At 46.2% G+C, this 18866-nt stretch overlaps 1 protein-coding gene across 1 annotated transcript in view; it reads left to right on the top strand.

The window, feature by feature from the left end:
* SERPINF2 (serpin family F member 2) overlaps nt 1-18866 on the top strand; it is a 70643-nt gene that overhangs the window by 35108 nt on the left and 16669 nt on the right. Inside the window, exons 4-5 of the mRNA XM_040338376.1 lie at nt 180-323; nt 15193-15396. Coding sequence (XP_040194310.1) covers nt 180-323; nt 15193-15396 — 348 coding nt within the window. The remainder of the gene's footprint in view (nt 1-179; nt 324-15192; nt 15397-18866) is intronic.

Genomic DNA, 18866 nt, shown 5'->3' with positions numbered 1-18866 from the left:
AGCACTTGACTTAATATTCAGCCTACCTTAGGCCAAGCAAGATAATTGTAAATGTTTCCCCCATATTTAGCATTGCTAACTTACTAACACTATTGGTTTAAGGGTCTGGGGCCATAATTACCCAGAAGTATAACAGTTGCTGTAATGTCATCCTGTTTTGATCTTTGTTTCTGGTTTAGGTGCAGAGAAGGAAACTGAAAAAAAGCTGTTGGAGACACTCCATGTGGAATCCATGCCATGCCTTCATGAAAAGATGCACAAAGTTACAAAGCGGCTAGTACAGACTGCGCTAAATATAGCTTCTCGCATGTATGTCGACAAAAGTGAGTTCAGGTCACCAATACTTGCACTTTGGACTTTCATATGGATTTATTTTCATTTTCATGCATATTTCATGTATTTATTTTCATGCATTTAAAAAGTAAAAGGAGGGCAATCTGTCATAAAAACCGTGGTCACAGAACAGTATGTTGTTTTCTGGGCGCTCGGGTTTGGCACATCGCAGAGCAGGAGGACAGATGATTGGGAGGGGCTGGGGAGGACCCAACTGTAATGGTACACGTTGGAACCAATGAAAAGGTAAGAGTCCTAAAAAAATATTTCAGCGTCTTGAGGATCAATATAGGGGATCAATATAGTAAGCTAAAGAGCGGGATGTGGGGAGGGGAGATCCTGGGAGTGCTCCGCCACCATTGCCCTAGGATTGGGGGCAAGGAGATCGCGCCAAATAGAACACCACCTTAGAGGATAGAGTGGAGTATAAGAGCACCAAAGGGGGCGCAAGAGGAGAAGCTCCATAACAAGACCATAGGGTCTAGGTTCCACCATGGGGAGGGGAGGCAGGGAGGGACTGGGGGAGATGGAAGGGTGGGGGAGGGGGACTCAGATCTGTGTGCCTTATAACAAAAAATATGTATGTGCCTGAAATGAGGGGAAAAAAGGCATATGGTGTTAGAGGTGGAAAGGTATTCTGCAGAAATCGTCTTCCTACAGGAGACACATATAACATTGGACTCCAATGTTAGACTTTATTCTCGGGCAGTGCCAACCTGGTTCTATGGTGACTGGTGACTCCCCAAAGAAGAGAGCTAAGTGGTTGCTATAGGGGTAGGGAAAAACATTTATTTTAAGGTAGAAGAGAGGAAAGTCGACCCTGAGGGTCGCTATTTGTTTCTGAGAGGGGTCCTTCAGGGGAAAAAATATGCGCTTGCAAATATATATTGCCCTAACAGACATCCGCAAAAATACCTTAGTGGGATACTGAACGCTCTAATGGATTTTAAACAGGGCAACGTAATCCTAGCAGGAGATTTCAATATCTCAATGGAACACCACCTTGATAGTACGTCCGGTGCACAGATGCGAGATACTAAACAACTCCGAAATATTAAGAAAAAAAATGTTTAATCAGCAATAAATAGATCCATGGAGGATCACACACCCAAATAAAAAAGACTATACATATCACTCGTCTGTGCATGGTACATACTCAAGATTGGACTATATGATGGTAGACCACGAGTTATTGGAAGATATAGTTAAAACCTCAATAGGTGTAATAACAATTTCAGATCATGCGCCGGTAATAGTGAAAATAAGATTCAAAGAGACAGAACAAAGAAAAGGAATCTGGAATTTAAATGAAGAACTCATAGAGGACACAGAAGTAAGCAAGATAGTGAAAAAAGACCTGGAACAATATTTTATGATTAACAACACATCGGATGTAAGCGTGGCTACAGTATGGGAAGCCCATAAGGCATATATTAGAGGGAAATTAATCTCAATAGGAGCAGGGGAAAAAAAAGGCAAGAGAATTAAAAATGAAAAAATTAACAACGCAGCTTTATGAACTGGAGCAAGCGCATAAAGAACGAGGAGAAAGCGAAGTGCATCAGAAAATAGTGATAAAGAGGGCCCAGCTCAGAGACTTGAAACTTGAAACTAGAAACATATTTAAAAATGTCGTAAAAGAAAGATAGAAGTGGGGGGAATAAACCAGGGAAATATTTAGCCAGAGTATCCAAGGAAAAAAAAAAAAAACTACATTGAAAAAATAAAAAATCAGGAAGGGCAGATGAAATATAAGACTTCTGAAATTGCAGAGGCATTTCAGACTTTTTATAGCACATTATACTCTATCCGAACCAATGAGACTCAAGAGCAAGAAGACATCAGAACAAGAAAAATCAAAGAGTACCTAGAAGAAATCAATTTGCCAAAGATATCTCAAAATGACATTGAATCCCTAGAGCAGTGATGGCGAACCTTGGCACCCCAGATGTTTTGGAACTACATTTCCCATGATGCTCAGCTACTCTGAAGAGTGCATGAGCATCATGGGAAATGTAGTTCCAAAACATCTGGGGTGCCAAGGTTCGCCATCACTGCCCTAGAGGATCCGATTACTCAGGAGGAGATCTATAAAGCCTTTCGGGAAACACCAGGGGGCAAAAGCCCAGGCCCGGATGGTATGCCGATTTAAGTACTATAAAAATTTAAAGAATTGTTGGTCCCAGAGATGTGTAATTATTTTAATAAAATAGGAGAGGAAGAAGAAATAAAAATCGTACTCATGTCAATAGATGCTGAAAAAGCATTTGACCGAGTCGACTGGGGGTTTATGATGGATACCTTACGAAGCATATGTCTGGGACCAAGATTTATGAAGTGGGTAAGGAATCTGTATTGCCATCCGACGGCTAGGGTGAAGGTCAATGGGCGTGTGTCGTCGGTGTTTGAAATGAAAAATGGAACCAGACAGGGCTGCCCGCTCTCGCCCCTCCTATGTGTAATAACACTGGAACCATTACTAGTAAAAATCCGGGAAAACCCGGATATAGGGGGGGTGAGAGTGGGCGACGATGAACACAAGGTGGTGGCGTACGCAGACGACATACTCCTATATTTGACCAAACCTAGAGTTGCACTGCCCAATGTTGTAAAGGAAATAAAAAGATATGGTGAACTTTCCAATTTTAAAATAAACCCGATAAAAACGGTAATCCTAAATTTGGGCATAGACAAAAAAGAAGCGGAAGAATTGCAGAAAGAGGGCCATATTCTGGTACATTGTAGGCGGACAGCGCGTAAGCCATTTACACTACGCCGCCCCAACCTACAGGAGCAAGTGCTGTATTCCCCAAACACTTGCTCCGTAGTTTGGGGCGGCGTAGTGTATTTGGCCCGGCGTATCCCCGCGTAAATCCAAGGGGGCGGCTTCTATTTAAATTAAGCGCGCCCCCGATTCTAACGAACTGCGCATGCGCCAGGCTTAAAATAGCCCAGTGCGCATGCTCCAGTTCTCAGCGTAAAACGTCAATGACGCCGACGTGTGCGTCATTGACGTATAGTCGTATTCAAGAACGACTTAGTAAAACGACGTACCCGACGGGAAAACACGACGCGGACCCGGCGCCATACTTAACATGGCCTACATGGGACTGGCTTAAGGTTACCCTTCATATAGCGGGGGTAACCTTACGCCTACGCAAACGACGTAAGCGACGGTTACGCAACGCAAAATCGTTCGGGAATCGGCGTATCAGGCTCATTTGCATAAACAAATGAGACCTGAGCGTAAACGCCACCTAGCGGCCGGCGGAGTAATTACATTTAAGATCTGACAGTGTAAGTGACTTACACATGTCGGATCTTCAGTGTATCTATGCGAAAATGATTCTAAGAATCGCTCGCATAGATACACTGGCCAAAAAAGAGAGATACGATGGAGTATCCTGAGATACTCCATCGTAACTTTACTCAGAATATGGCCCAGAATTTCCATTTACGTGGGAAACAGAATCTATAACATACCTAGGAATTAAGAGCACACCCGCAGTGGAAAAACTTTATCTGGACAATTTTGTTCCCTTAATTAATGAAATTAAACAAGATCTGAAAAGACTGGCAAGGAAACCTATCTCCTGGATCGGTAGGATCAACGCTTTTAAAATGATGATACTACCGAAAATAACTTATAATTTCCTAATGCTACCACAAAGCTTTTTTAAAATAATTAAAACAGTAATCCTGAAATACATTTGGGTAGGCAAAAAGGCTAGAGTAAGCTATACACTGTTGAGTATGAAAAAAAAAAGTGGTGGGTTGGCTCTCCCGGATATAAAAAGATATTATTATGCCGTAATACTAGCAAGGTTAGTAGAATGGACAAATGCATACACTAAAAAGAAGTGGGTACAGATGGAAGATACACTAAGTCTGACACAATTAAATAAGAATGTTTGGATACCACCGAAAATTAGGAAATTGGGCACGGACATACACAGCATAACAAAGAATGTATTTAAAATATGGGACACAGTATTTAGACGGGAAAAATGGGAGTATAACTCCCCATGGATCCCATTAGCAGGCACAGATTTTTTTTCACCAGGCAATAGGACACGGTTGGGAAAGCAATTAGGCAGGTTAAAATTAAAAGATATTGTCACACGATAATGGGAGGATGGTTACAGGTGACATGGAGAAGGCAACCATGCTAAATGCTTTCTTTTCAGTTTTTACACAGGAAAAGGAGAGGTATACCGACCACAGTATTGTTAGTAAAATGTCACAGGATGCAACCTTGTGGTTAAGAGGCCGGAGTCAAGGATAGACTAGATAAGCTTAACACAAATAACTCACCAGGGCCAGATGGCTTACACCTGAGAGTCCTCAAAGAACTCAGTCAGGTTATGGCCATACTGCTATTTAGTGATAAACGAACATCTGACGGGACGGTTCACGAACGCTAACCGCAAACTTTAGCAAATGTCCGCGAACCGCAAGTTCGCGGCGGGCCCCATTGACTTTAATGGCAGGCGAATATTAACCTACATATTTGCAGCCACAAAATACTTACTAGCTGTGCACAAATAGTCCCACAACATGGACACTAACCTACCAAAAGTATTAAGTGAAAAACCGGATACATAAGTAAGTGGCGGCCATTACAGGCCCCAAAAATTAGCCGACAGGCGTTCACCTGACAGCAAACAACTTTGTATTCTGTGGCTGGAGGTACATTAGGCATTTACTGTATACAGAAGTAAGTGTCGGCCATTACAGGCCACAAAAATTAGCCCACGGCCACAGGCATTCACCTGACAGCAAACAACTTTGTATTCTGTGGCTGGTGGTACAATAGTCATTCACCGGATACAGAAGTGTTGGCCATAACAGGCCCCAAAAATTAGCCCACGGCCACAGGCGTTCACCTGACAGCAAACAACTTTGTATTCTGTGGCTGTTTCTCTGTGAGTGGAAATTCCTCTGCCAGCGGACGCAAAAGTAGAATGCAGCATTTCTCGAAGCAAGGCCTGGAAGTGCTGCATTCTGATAGCCCTCTGTGATGGTGGTAACATTTCAGCCATGTTTTGTTTGTACCCGGGGTCTAAGTACGTTTCCACCCAGTACTGGTCCTTGCCCTTTATGCTTTTTATACCGGGGTCCCTCTTAAAACACTGGAGCATGAAGGCCCCCATTTGCACTAAACTGGAAGCGCTGTACTGGCCTGGCTCCTGCTCATCATCCAGGATAATGTCTTCCTCGTTCTCCTCCCCCTTTCCAAGGACAACATCCGGGATCCCAGAAAGGATGAGACGAAAAGTAAACGCTCAGATGAACCAAGGAACTTTTACTCACTGGATCCAAACCGTGGGTGCCGGCAATTCTATTCATAGCTATGAATTAGCACTGAAGCACAGTGCGAAACGCTTTAGCCTTTTCCTGATTGTTTGCTGTGGCGTGTGATGTTCTGTGACCAGTTTTAATAAAAAGGAACATTTTGGAGTGTGGCTGTCCCAGCTTCTCCTCTTCAATTTTGCAGGGATCCCAGAAAGGTTTAAAGCGTGCTCTTCTTGCTCCTCCTCCTCCGCCCCGACACCATCCTCCTCAGAGTCCCGTTGTTGACTTGTCTCAGGTGGGGTAGCCCCCCCTGGGAATTCATTCATCCAGCATTGCGACTTCCTCATCTTCCTGCTCCTCGACGGCTTGATCAATGACACGACGCAATGCACGCTACAGAAAGAAGGCGTAAGGTACGATGTCACTGATGGCACCCTGGCTGCGACTGACCAGTTTGGTGATCTCATCAAATGGCCGCAGAAGTCTGCATGAGTCGCGCATGAGCAGCCACTGGCGTGGTGAAAAAAAAACAACCTCCCCAGAACCTGTCCTGCCGCAGAGTTCGTACAGGTAGTCGTTCACTGCACGTTTCTGCTGGAGCAGCCTATCAAGCATATACAATGTTAAGTTCCATCGTTTCGGGCAGTCACAAATAAGACGTCTGACGGGCAGGTTGTGTCGCCGCTGAATGTCAGCATAGCGAGCCATGGCCGTGTAAGATCTTCTGAAATGGGCCGAGATTTTCCTGGCCTTTCGCAAGATGTCCTGGACCCCAGGGTATTTGGCAACGAATCGCTGCACGACCAAGTTCAGGACGTGTGCCATGCATGGCACATGTGTAATTTTGCCCTGTTTCAGCGCGCTCAGCAGATTGGCACCGTTCTCGAACATCCACTTTTTCCAACTGGCGAATTGAGCGGTGTTAGCCACTGATCTGCCTGTGAACGCAAAGCTGAAAGGAGTGCAGGACCAGTGTGGCTCTTGTCTTCCAGGCACAACAGATGCAGAACAGCATGGCAACGTCTCACCTGGCATGTCGAATAGGTTCTGGGGATCTTGGATGAGGAGAGGGAGGAGGAGAGGGAGCATGGAGTAGGAGGAGGAGGAGGAGAAGAAGAGGCAGGCCTGCATGCAATCCGTGGCAGTAAAACCAAATCTACATGGGTGCCACGGGTTACATGCTTGACGGCCGTCAGAAGGTTCACCCAGTGGGCAGTAAAAGTTCCCTGCCCATGTTTGCTAGACCACGTGTCTGTGGTCTGATGTATCTTGGCACCGACACTCTGTGCCAGAGATACATTCACTTGCCGCTAAACATGGCCATATAGCTCTGGGATGCCCTTCTGTGAAAAAAATGTCCTTCCTGGGACCTTTCATTGTGGTGTTCCAATGTCCACAAATTTTCGAAAGGCCTCAGAGTCCACCAGTTTATATGGCAGTAGTTGGTGGGCTATCAGTTCCCGACAAGCCAGGGGTCAACTGTTGGGCAAGAGGGTTATCCGGCATCATCGTTTTTTTACAATCGAACATTTGGGCCACGGAAGCCTGCCTTTGTGCAGAAAAACGTGAGGACGGCATGATGGAAGGTGGAGTGGAGGAACAATTGTGAGCATAGAGGAGAAGGAGAAGGAGAGGGAGAAGAGGCTGGACAGTGAGAGCCTGGAGTGTGGATTTGTGGGTTCTGATGGCGTTGCTCCCACTGTGCTCGGTGATGGGAGGCTAGGTGCCTTCTTAAGGCGGTCGTCCCTAGGTGAGTGTTGGGCTTACCGCGACTTATGCGTTGACTGCAAAGGCTGCAGATGGTAACACTATTGTCTGCAGCGGACACATTAAAAAAAGCCCACACAGCGGAGCCATGGGCCGGCGTCCTGGGAGCGCCACATGTGACCGTACATGGTTGATGGCTCGCTCCTGATACATTAGGAGTCTGGTTTGTCCCTCCTGTGCAATGTAAGTTCGGCCTGCTTCTCCTCCCTATCTGCTGGTCCATCTCTCCCTCTGAACTCCCATCCTCTTCCGCTCTTGTGGGCACCCACATGATGTCTGTAGACACGTCATCCTCAACGTCGCCTTCCCCATCACTAACAATAGAGATCTCGGAGTAGGCAGCAACAGCGGGCACCAACCTCCTTGGGCTGATATGGGTACTGTCGTCAGACTGCTGAGTGCCGGATGTTGCTACCAGGGCTGGTACAAGGCAGGGGCAGGAGGGGCCACTGCCCAGGGCAGAGTTTGGGAGGGGGCGCAAAACACTACTAGAGCATCATGCTTTGTCTCAGCCTCTGCGTTACTAATTCTATCCAAAAGCACTGCTGAAAATGCCCTTACCTGCTGGAGGCTTCCCCGGAAAGAACACTCTCCTGGGCACGTTTTCCTGACAGGCTGGGCGGTTGGATCGGGAAAGTAAGAGCTCCAGTACAGGTGGGTACCGCAGCAGCAGTACACTGCAGCCCCGATCCTCACTGCCCAGCAGACATCAGATTTTCTCTCTCCTCGCACAGATAACAGACCGGGGAGACAGATAACAGACTGCTTTTCTCCTCTTGTGAGTCCCGACCACACTGTGGAATGCTGTGCTGTAAACCTGTGCTGACCCTTGCAGTGCATGTTTACTAAAGTGAAAGTAAAATGTTTATGAAAAGGTTAGAAATATACTGGGACTTTTCAGGCTCTACATATATTTATTGCACACACACTATCTTAATGAAAATCATGCATTTTAATAAAATATAGTGTGTATGTGGAATACATCTATGCAGCAACTGAAAATGTCCAGTATATTTCTAACCAAACAGCAAGTGATGGGATGCAGCCCAACTCCAGCAAAGTAAAAAAGTCCACCCTGCAGTGTTGGAGGAAAGCTTGTATTTGCTGCAGTGCTCTCCCCCTCCACTCAAAGGCCCCGTACACACGAGAGGATTTATCCGCAGATACGGTCCAGCGGACCGTTTCCACGGATAAATCCTCTCAAAGATTTCCGCTGATTTCGATGGGATGGAGTGTATACACCATCGCATTGAAATCCGCGCGGAAATCCTCTGCCGATGACGTGTCGCGCCGTCGCCGCGATTATGACGCGGCGACGGGCGCGACACTGTCATATAAGGAATTCCACGCATGCGTCAATTCATTACGACGCGTGCGGGGAATCCCTTTGGACGAATGGATCCGGTAAGTCTGTACAGACGAGCGGATCCATCCGTTGGAATGGATTCCAGCAGATGGATTTGTTGTGCAGCACAGCAAATATCCGATCTGCTGGAATCCATCCCAGAGGAGATTTCTCCGCGGAAACAGATCCGCTGGCGTGTACACACCATAGGATCTATCCGCAGAAACCCATTTGCTGGGATTTATCTGCGGATGGATTCTATCGTGTGTACGGGGCCAAAGCCTCAGCATCATCATACCATGCAGTAACATTAACCTGTATGGTAGGATGAGGCTGGAGTGTGACCACAGCCACTCACAATTCACCCAGGAAGGAGCTCCACAGGACCAATCACAGCACTGGGAGAGCCTACTGGAGCAAGGAATAAGATAAAGATGGGTACACATATGGGTTGTCCCGATACCAGTATCGGTACCGATACCGAGCATTTGCCAGAGTACTTGTACTCGGGGGAAAAGCTCCGATACTTCACCCGATACGTGGGCAGTCAGCGGTGATCAGTGCAGTAGGAGAGTTACAAGCACCGATCACCCTGTATAGGTTTCAAAGTCCAGCTTTCAGCTGCTTTTGTGAAATCAGCTGTGATCATTGCTTGTAACTCTCCCACACATGATCACCGCTGACTGTCCTGACATCCTCCTCCAGTCCCCCTCCGTTCTGCTGCTCTGCTGTCCCCCTCCATGCTGCTCCTTGTCCCCCTTTCTTCTGTTCCGTGTCCCCCTCTCTTCTGCTCCGTGTCCCTCTTTGTGCTGCTGTCCCCCTCTCTTCTCCTCGTCCCCCTCTCTTCGTGCTGCTGTCCCCCTCTCTTCTCCTCCTTGTCCCCCTCTCTTCGTGCTGCTGTCACCCTTTCTTCTCCCCCTCCATGATACTCCGTGTCCCCCTGTCTTCTCCTCCGTGTCCCACTCCCTGCTGCTGTCCTCCTCTTTTCTCCCCCTCCGTGCTGCTGTCCCCCTCTGTGTTTACGATGTTTCAGTTTATGAATGGAGAGGAGCCGCTGTCTTCTCTCCATTCATTTTCAGCGCAGCTGAGGCTGCTGAGAAAGGGACTGGGGAATCTGTGTCCCTAGTCCCTTTCCCTGTCTCAAAGGGGAGATGTCAGAGGTCTGTTAAGACCCCTGATACCTCACCAAAGCCCCCCAACAGGGCTAATAAAAAAAGAAAAAAAGAATTGCATTAAATAATATTTTTTTTTATTGTAATTAAAAAAAAAAAAAAAACACTGACACTGTCCAACCCCCCCCCCCCCTTAAAAAATAAAACATTGTAATAAAAAAAAAAAAATTGTAAAAAAATTAAATAAATTAAAAAATTAAAACAATTGTAAAAAAAAAAAATACTGACACGTGCCTCGATCACATGAGATAAAAAAAAAAGGTATTGGTAATCGGCATTGGCGAGTACTTGAAAAAAGTATCAGTACTTGTACTCGGTCTTAAAAAAGTGGTATCGGGACAACCCTAGTACACACTGATCAAAATTTGTTTGGTTCAGCAGGGACCAGCTGAATTTTGATCTGTGTGGCCTTGCCTGTTAGAAGCCGCCCCATCAGATCAGCTTCTGTAGAATGGGACTGCTGGAACCTTGTTCGACCAGCAGCTTGCAGTCAATCAGCTGCAGTGCTGATCAGTGAATTCTGACAGAGAAGAGTCCCCACTGTCAGAATCCGTCTTGGTAAAGGGGATTTATGCATTCACCTCTGTTTTGTGGATGGATGAATCTGTTTGGCTGGGCTCACACTGCTGTGTGGAGCAGCTCACAGCAGGCGTCTGGTGCGTCCCTATTCTCTGTTTTCAGGTCTGATTTCGGTCATAATTTTCGGCTGAATTTGGACCTGGAATGGACCATAAAACGCAAGGACTTCTGTCCACAGCCGTCCCGGAGCTGTGTGAATCGGCTCAATAGAGAGCCGGCCACAATCTCCCGACATGTGACTTGGATGTGGGGAAACCACATACAATTTGCACTAGTGTGAACCCAGCCTTAGAGGCAAAAATTCAGCAGTATCCAAATACACCACCAGTCACAATGCTGCACAATACAAATCCACTATAATATGCTTTCTATATTCAAAAGTATATTATAAGTGTATTACACCCCTATATACTGCACACCAAACAATAGTACACCTATACCAGTCCTTGAAAGGACTTTTGTGGACCTGTTAGGTTACGATTTGTTTCACTACAGTCTGTCCTTGCTCCGCACACAGCAACCTGTCCCTACACTGACAAAAAGTATATGAATGTATTACACCTATATACTGCACAGCAAGTAGTACAGCTATACCAGTAATTTAAAGGATTTTTGTGGACCATTTAGATAGCTATTGATTCAATACAGGGTGTCTGTGCTCCAAACAGCAACCTCTCCCTACTCTGACAAAAAGCAGAATGTAAGATGGCCGCCAGATCAGGTCTATTTACAAGGTAGGGGATGTCCTTGTGCTGAAATGTCTCAATTGGCTGTCCTGCACCACCTGATGGATGTGTCATGGGTCAAAGTTCTTCTCAGTGTAAAATGGCGGACCGCCGTGAATATCGCCAGATGTCCGCCCGTTTGACGGACTGCGAACGAGCAAAGTTCGCCACGAATCAACCCGCCGGGCGAACCGCCAGGTCATCTCTACTGCTATTCCTAATCTTTGTGGACAGCATACTGACAGGATTGGTACCAGCTGATTTGTAGAAAAGTCAACGTGGTACCAAAATTCTAAAAAAGGGCAGAGACATATTCCTGAAAACTACAGGGGAAGAACCTCTGGGGGAATCAAGGATGGAGAAAGATCTGGGGGTCCTAGTAAATAACAGACTGAGCAATAGCATGCAATGTCAAGCTGTAGCTACCAAAACCAGCAGAATATTGGCATGCATAAGGGGGTTATACTCCAGAGATCAAACTATAATCCTGCCACTTTATAAAACTCTAGTTACGCCACATCTGGAGTATTCCGTCCAGTTATGGTCACCAGTCCTCAGAAGGAATGTGCTGGAGCTGGAAAGGGTCCAAAGAAGGGCAACAACATTAACCACTTGCCGCCCGCCAATGACATATTGACGGCGGCAAAGTGGTTGTAGAATCCTGACTGGACGTCATATGACGTCCTCAGGATTCTGAGCCGCTGCGCGCCCCCGGGGGCGCGCATCGCGGCGATCGTTGTTGCGGGGTGTCAGTCTGACACCCCGCAACACCGATCTCGGTAAAGAGTCTCTCACAGAGACTCTTTACCACATGATCAGCCGTGTCCAACCACGGCTGATCACAATGTAAACAGGAAGAGCTGTTGACGGCTCTTCCTCACTCGCGTCTGACAGACGCGAGTAGAGGAGAGCCGATCGGCGGCTCTCCTGACAGGGGGAGTTCGCGCTGATTGTTTATCAGCGCAGCCCCCCCTCGGATCGCATCACAGGACCACCAGGGAAGCCCACCCTGGACCACCAGGGAAGGGCAAACTGTAAAAAAAAAGCCCCCCCCCCCCCCAAAAAAAAAGTCAGAAAAAATAAAATAAAAAATAAAAACCATAAAAAAAAAGATGCCAATCAGTGCCCACAAATGGGCACTGACTGGCAACATAGGTGCCGCCCCACAGTGTCCATCAGTGCCACCCCACAGTGTCCATCAGTGCCACCCCACAGTGCCCATCCATGCCCAGTGCCCACCTATCAGTGCCCATCTGTGCCACCCATAAGTATCCATCAGTGCCACCCATAAGTGCCACCTATGAGTGCCCAGTGGCGCCTATGTGTGCCTATCAGTGCCGCCTATGTGTGCCGCATACCAGCGCCGCCAATCAGTGCCACCTTATCTGTGCCCGTCAGTACTACCTCATCGATGTCCATCAGTGCCGCCATATCAGTGCCCGTAATTGAAAGAGAAAACATACTTATTTACAAAAAAATTAACAGAAAAAAATAAAAACTTAATTTTTTTTCAAAATTTTCAGTCTTTTTTTAGTTGTTGCGCAAACAAAAAAAAATCGCAGAGGTGATCAAATACCACCAAAAGAAAGCTCTATTTGTGGGGAAAAAGGGACGTCAATTTTGTTTGGGTACAGTGTAGCATGACCGCGCAATTGCCATTCAAAGTGCAACAGTGCTGAAAGCTGAAAATTGGCTTGGGCAGGAAGGTGCGTAAGTGCCCTGTATGGAAGTGGTTAAAATGGGGATTGGAGGACCTCAGTTACGAGGAACAATTACAAGCACTACATTTATTTTTGCTGGAGAAGAGAGGCTTGAGAGGGGATATGATGGAGATTTACAAATACCTTAATGGTGATGCCAGCATAGGAGAAAAGCTATTCAGTCTCATGCCGCGTACACACGATCATTTTTCGGCATGAAAAAAAACGACGTTTTTCCAGCTTCATCATTAAAACGACGTTGCCCACACACCATAGTTTTAAAAAAATGCTCTAGCAAAGCGTGGTGACGTACAACACGTACGACAGCACTATAGAGGGGAAATTCCATGCAAATGATGCCACCCTTGGGGCTGCTTTAGCTGATTCCGTGTTAGTAAAAGACGATTCACGCTTTTCTGTCTGTTACAGCGTGATGAATGTGCTTACTCCATTATGAACGGTAGTTTTCCAGAACGATCGCTCCCATCTCATAACTTGCTTCTGAGCATGCGCGGGTTTTTAACATCGTTTTAGCCCACACACGATCATTTTTTACAACCCGAAAAACAACATCGTTTAACCACTTAAGGACCCCTTCACGCCGATATACGTCAGCAGAATGGCATGGCTGTGCACATCAACGTATATGTACTTTGTCCTTTAAGCCCAGCCGTGGGGTCTTTAAGCCCAGCCGAAGCTCCGTGACCGCGGGACTCGCGGACCCGATCGCCGCTGGAGTCCCGCGATCGGTCCCCGGAGCTGAAGAACGGGGAGAGCCGTGTAAACATGGCTTCCCCGTTCTTCACTGTGGCGGCGTCATCGATTGTGTGATCCCTTTTTTATAGGGGGTCACAATCGATGACGTCACACCTACAGCCACACACCCCTAGAGTTGTAAACACACTTGAGGTCACACATAACCCCATCAGCGCCCCCTGTGGTTAACTCCCAAACTGCAATTGTCATTTTCACAATAAACAATGCATTTTAAATGCATTTTTTGCTGTGAAAATGACAATGGTCCCAAAAATGTGTCCGAAGTGTCCGCCATAATGTCGCAGTCACGAAAAAAAATCGCTGATCGGCGCCATTAGTAGTAAAAAAAAAAAATTATAAAAATGCAATAAAACTATCCCCTATTTTGTAAACGCTATAAATTTTGCGCAAACCAACCGATAAACGCTTATTGCGATTTTTTTTTATTTTTTTTACCAAAAATAGGTAGAAGAATACGTATCAGCCTAAACTAAGGAAAACCATTTTTTTATATATATATTTTTGGGGGATATGTATTATAGCAAAAAGTAAAAAATATTGAATTTTTTTCAAAATTGACACTCTATTTTTGTTTATAGCGCAAAAAATAAAAACCGCATAGGTCATCAAATACCACCAAAAGAAAGCTATATTTGTGGGAAAAAAAGGACGCCAATTTTGTTTGGGAGCCACGTCGCACAACCGCGCAATTGCCAGTTAAAGCGACACAGTGCCGAATCGCAAAAAGGGGCAAGGTCCTTTCGTTGCATTTTGGTCCTGGTCTTAGGTGGTTAAAACGTTGTTAAAAAATGCAGCATGTTTGAAAAAAAAATTTGTCGTTTTTCAGAACCCGAAAAATGATGTGAAGCCCACACACGATCATTTTAAATTACATTTTTTAAAAACGTTTTTTTCATGTCGAAAAATTATCGTGTGTACGCGGCATCAGAGTGTTTAAGAGGACAGGGGACCAAACAAGAGATTGGAGGAGAAGAGGTTTAACCTAAAGCTGTGCAGGTTTTTTTTTCACTGTCAGAGTGATAAGGATGTGTAACTCTTCCACAATTGGTGGTGTCAGCGGGAAGTATTGATATTTTTAAAAGACTCCTGGCCGTGCATCTTGGGGAACACAATATACAGGGATAAGGGATATGGTAAACGATTATGGACACCGACACACATTCACCAACACAGGTTGAAAAGGATGGACTATTGCCTTTATTCAACCTTATCTACTATGTAAACCTGTCAGAAATATAGTGCTGCCACTGCTGTCCCCCTAGTGTGGGGGCTGCTATTGCCGACCCCCTTCTGCAAATACAAGCTGCCTGACAATTATGCTGACCAAGCTTTAATACTTTGAGTCTCTAAACAACTTGGCCAAAAACATATAGACTGTAATATTTAAAGAAAAATTGTGATTATTGCACTTTCCAGTTTTAGTAAATCAACTCCCATGTGTCTACCTGCTTATTCTGTAATGCATGTAATACTGACTGCAGTTATAATCGCTTTTGTAGGTTTTAAAATGAAAGAAGAATTCCTTGTGAAGTCTGCAAAACTTTACGGATCAAAGCCGGTAAATTTGGGCCCAGACATGAGTCAGAATTTGGAATCCATCAACAAGTGGGTCAGTGATGCAACAAAGGGAAAGATCACAGACTTTCTCTCAAGTATCTCGGAAAAAGTTGTGCTAATACTTCTCAATGCCATCCATTTCAAAGGTAAAAGCATCTGTATGCTATTGTCTGTCTCTGTTTTTTTTTTTTTTGTTTTTTTATGTGATGCTGTCTGTTTTTGCGAACTAGAGCGTTTAATACCCCCATAGTATAGGGTTGTCAGAACTTGGTGCTGCAGACAGTACAGGGTTAGATTTCTGACCATTGTTATTGTATCATCCCTATCAATACAGAGCTCTAGGACTGTACAGTTCTATACATCTTATAGAATGACTATATTTTTAGGGTTTGATTAAGTATTTCTTATTGGACGCACTGGAAGAAGTCCATTCAGCGCCCAGGGCTAGGATCTCAGACTTGTGCCCACTGCTGCTAATGTATGCTGTAGAATGGGTGAACCACCCAGGGCCATCTTTCCTCGGGCGTCTTTGGTCCAGGGGACGGTTAAGTGGCGGGGCCTTAGAAGGCGTCTGGGGGTTAGGGAGTGCATGCCGCGACCGCAGAAAAGCTTCGGCTTCTGAGGGGTCCTGGAAGGTCAGTTGGTCTCCATTAGGGGCCTTGAGGCGTAGTACGGCAGGGAAGGCTAAGGTGAATTTGATTTGTTGCTTGAAGAGTTCTGTGCAAACCTGTTGAAATGCCTTTCTTTTCTTCGACACCTCAATGGAGTAGTAGGCAAATACTAGCACTTTTATGCCATCGATCTGGAACTGGCGATGATCGGACGCGGTGATTTACGGTCCGAATTGAATGCCCCCATGCGATGAGCCCGTTCTACCGTGCAGGGGCCTGGAAGGCCCAGCGCTTCTGGAATGCGCTGAGCGCAGAAATCGGGTTACTCCTCCTGGATCTGTTTTCTAAATCGTCTAATTTCTGTAGAACGAATTGATTTGTCTTGTCCTGGGCATGTTCTATGGCCTGGGCCTGATAGAGCTCTTCTTCTGCACTAGATAGGCGGTGTTCTAGCTCATTTAGCCTGGAGCCATGCTCTCCCAGCTGGGCCTTAATTTGCGCCATCCCGGCGTTCACAGCCTTCTCCACAGATCCTGCAATCATGGGGGTTAACAAGGCGGCTACGGCCTGAGCGATATGCTCAGTGGTGTTATCCCCTGCTGCCTGGGGTGTGGATGTGTGTGGAGGAGGAGGAAAGGAGGTGTCGCCGCTTACCTCCATCGCAGCCGGCAATGTTGATGTCCGCGGAGCGGGATAGGCCAAAGCCGGGGCCTCGATTTGCCGCTGGGCCGCCGCTGGCGGCGCCGTCTGGGCCGTATGGATGCGGGCGCCAGATTTCTCCACGAATCGGTCCATGGAGGTACGTGGATGTGCCCAGAGGTGGAGGGGGGCTCGTATGGCTTCTCGGGCCGGATTTATAGGCAGAATTAGGTTGTGCTGCGGGAGCTGCAGAGGAGAGCAGCTACTCCATGCGGCACCGGAACCGGAAGTCCCAGGGCCATCTTAATAGTAGCATCATGGGCCCATGGGCAAATTAATGCACTGGGGCCCCTACAAGCCTACCCCATTTTACGTACCTACTCTACTACAAAACTCTAGCCTATAAACAATATGAGCTAGATTCACCAAACCCTTACGCTGGCGTATCTACAGATGCGTAAGGGAACTGATGCGCCGTCGTATCTATGCGCCCTATTCCCTATACTAGATACGCCTGAATTCTGGCCTCATCCGACCGACGTAAGTCTCCTACGCCGTTGGATCTTGGGTACATATTTACGCTGGCCGCTAGGGGCGCTTCCGTAGATTTATGCGTCGAATATGCAAATGACCTAGATACGCCGATTCACGAACGTACTTGCGCCCGTCGCTGTAATCTACGCCATTTATGTAAGGCGTACGTCCGTCGTAAAGTTATCCCTGTTATATGAGGCGCAGATAATGTTAAGGTATGGACGTTGGAACAAGCGTCACATTTTACGTCGTTTACGTAAGTCGTACGTGAATGGGGCTGTGCGTAGGTTACGTTCACGTCATAGGCATTGAGGCGTCGTATGTTTGGGCATATATTCAACGTGATTCTGAGCATGCGCGCGCATGCGCCGTTCGATCGGCCGCTCATTTACATGGGGTCACGGTTAATTTAAATGAAGCACGCCCACTACCTGCCTACTTTGAATTAGGCGGGCTTACACCGACCATATTACGCTACGCCGCCGCAACGTACGGGGCGAGTGCTTTGTGAATACTGCTCTGGGCTCTCTGCGCGCCGTCAGCGTAGCGTATATTCGATACGCTACGCCGGCAAAACTATGCGCCGAGCTACCTGAATCTAGCTCTATGTTGTTACAGTATATTATACAAATAAAGATAACCCGAGCACTACTATGAGTTCCTGCTAAATCTAAAAGATAACATTGTATCTGTGTGTGAATGAGATCTTGGGGCTCATTCACGTGGATACTACGGCATGTACAGTGTGATTCAGTGTGTGTGTTTTTTTTTTTTTTCTATTTATGTGGGTGGAGCTGTGTGGAGGGCGGCTATGTGGCACTGTGGGGATTCAGTAGCTTTATGAACACGGCTGCAGGTCCTGATTTGACATGCATGTGGAAGGAGCTGTATGGCTCTAAACAGTGTGCATTCTGGACCACTCACCCACACCTGCCAAATTAGGACCTGCGCCTGTGTTCATAAAGCCGCTGCATCCATATAGAGTAACCAACGGCTCCCACCGCACAAACAACCTGCTCATTCACACTTTATGGGCCGCTATTAGTAGTGAAAAAAAAATTATTAATAAAAATTCCATAAAACTATCCCCTATTTTGTAAATGCTATACATTTTGCGCAAACCAATTGTTAAACGCTTATTGCGATTTTTTATTTTAATTTTTTCTACCAAAAATAGGTAGGAGAAAACACGTCTGCCTAAACTGAGGAAAAAAAAAATTTTATATCTTTTTTTGGGGATATTTATTATAGCAAAAAAATTAAAATATTGCATTTTTTTTCAAAATTGTCGCTCTATTTTTGTTTATAGCGCAAAAAATAAAAACCGCACAGGTGATCAAATACCACCAAAAGAAAGCTCTATTTGTGGGGGGAAAAAAACGGAGCCACGATGCTTTGATTCGTGACTGTGGCAAGAATTATATCGCCAGTTGCGTTTGGCGGGCACTACTGCTCACCAAAGGCAACCTAATCAAATTGTCTGCTGTAACTTTCCCACAACCGTGTGCAATGCACATAGTTGTGGTGGGGGTGATGCAGGTTTTAGGGGGTTAAAACAGGTGGTGAGGAACCAACATATGACCTCTTCACCGCCCATCTAATACCTCTGAAAAGCAATCCATGTTAAGCAGTTTTTTACAGTAAGAGACTAAGGCCCCATACACACGAGAGGATTTATCCACGAATACGGTCCAGCGGACCGTTTCCGCGGATAAATCCTCTCGAGGATTTCAGCGGATTTCCATGCAATGGAGTGTACTCACCATCGCATTGAAATCCGCGCCGAAATCCTCTGGCGATGACGTGTCGCGCCGTCGCCGCGATTATGACGT

The sequence above is a fragment of the Rana temporaria genome, chromosome 2, assembly GCF_905171775.1.
Source record: "Rana temporaria chromosome 2, aRanTem1.1, whole genome shotgun sequence".
Lineage (NCBI taxonomy): Eukaryota > Metazoa > Chordata > Amphibia > Anura > Ranidae > Rana > Rana temporaria.
Note: the sequence above shows the minus strand (reverse complement) of the source record. Positions and strands in the feature narration are given on the sequence as shown.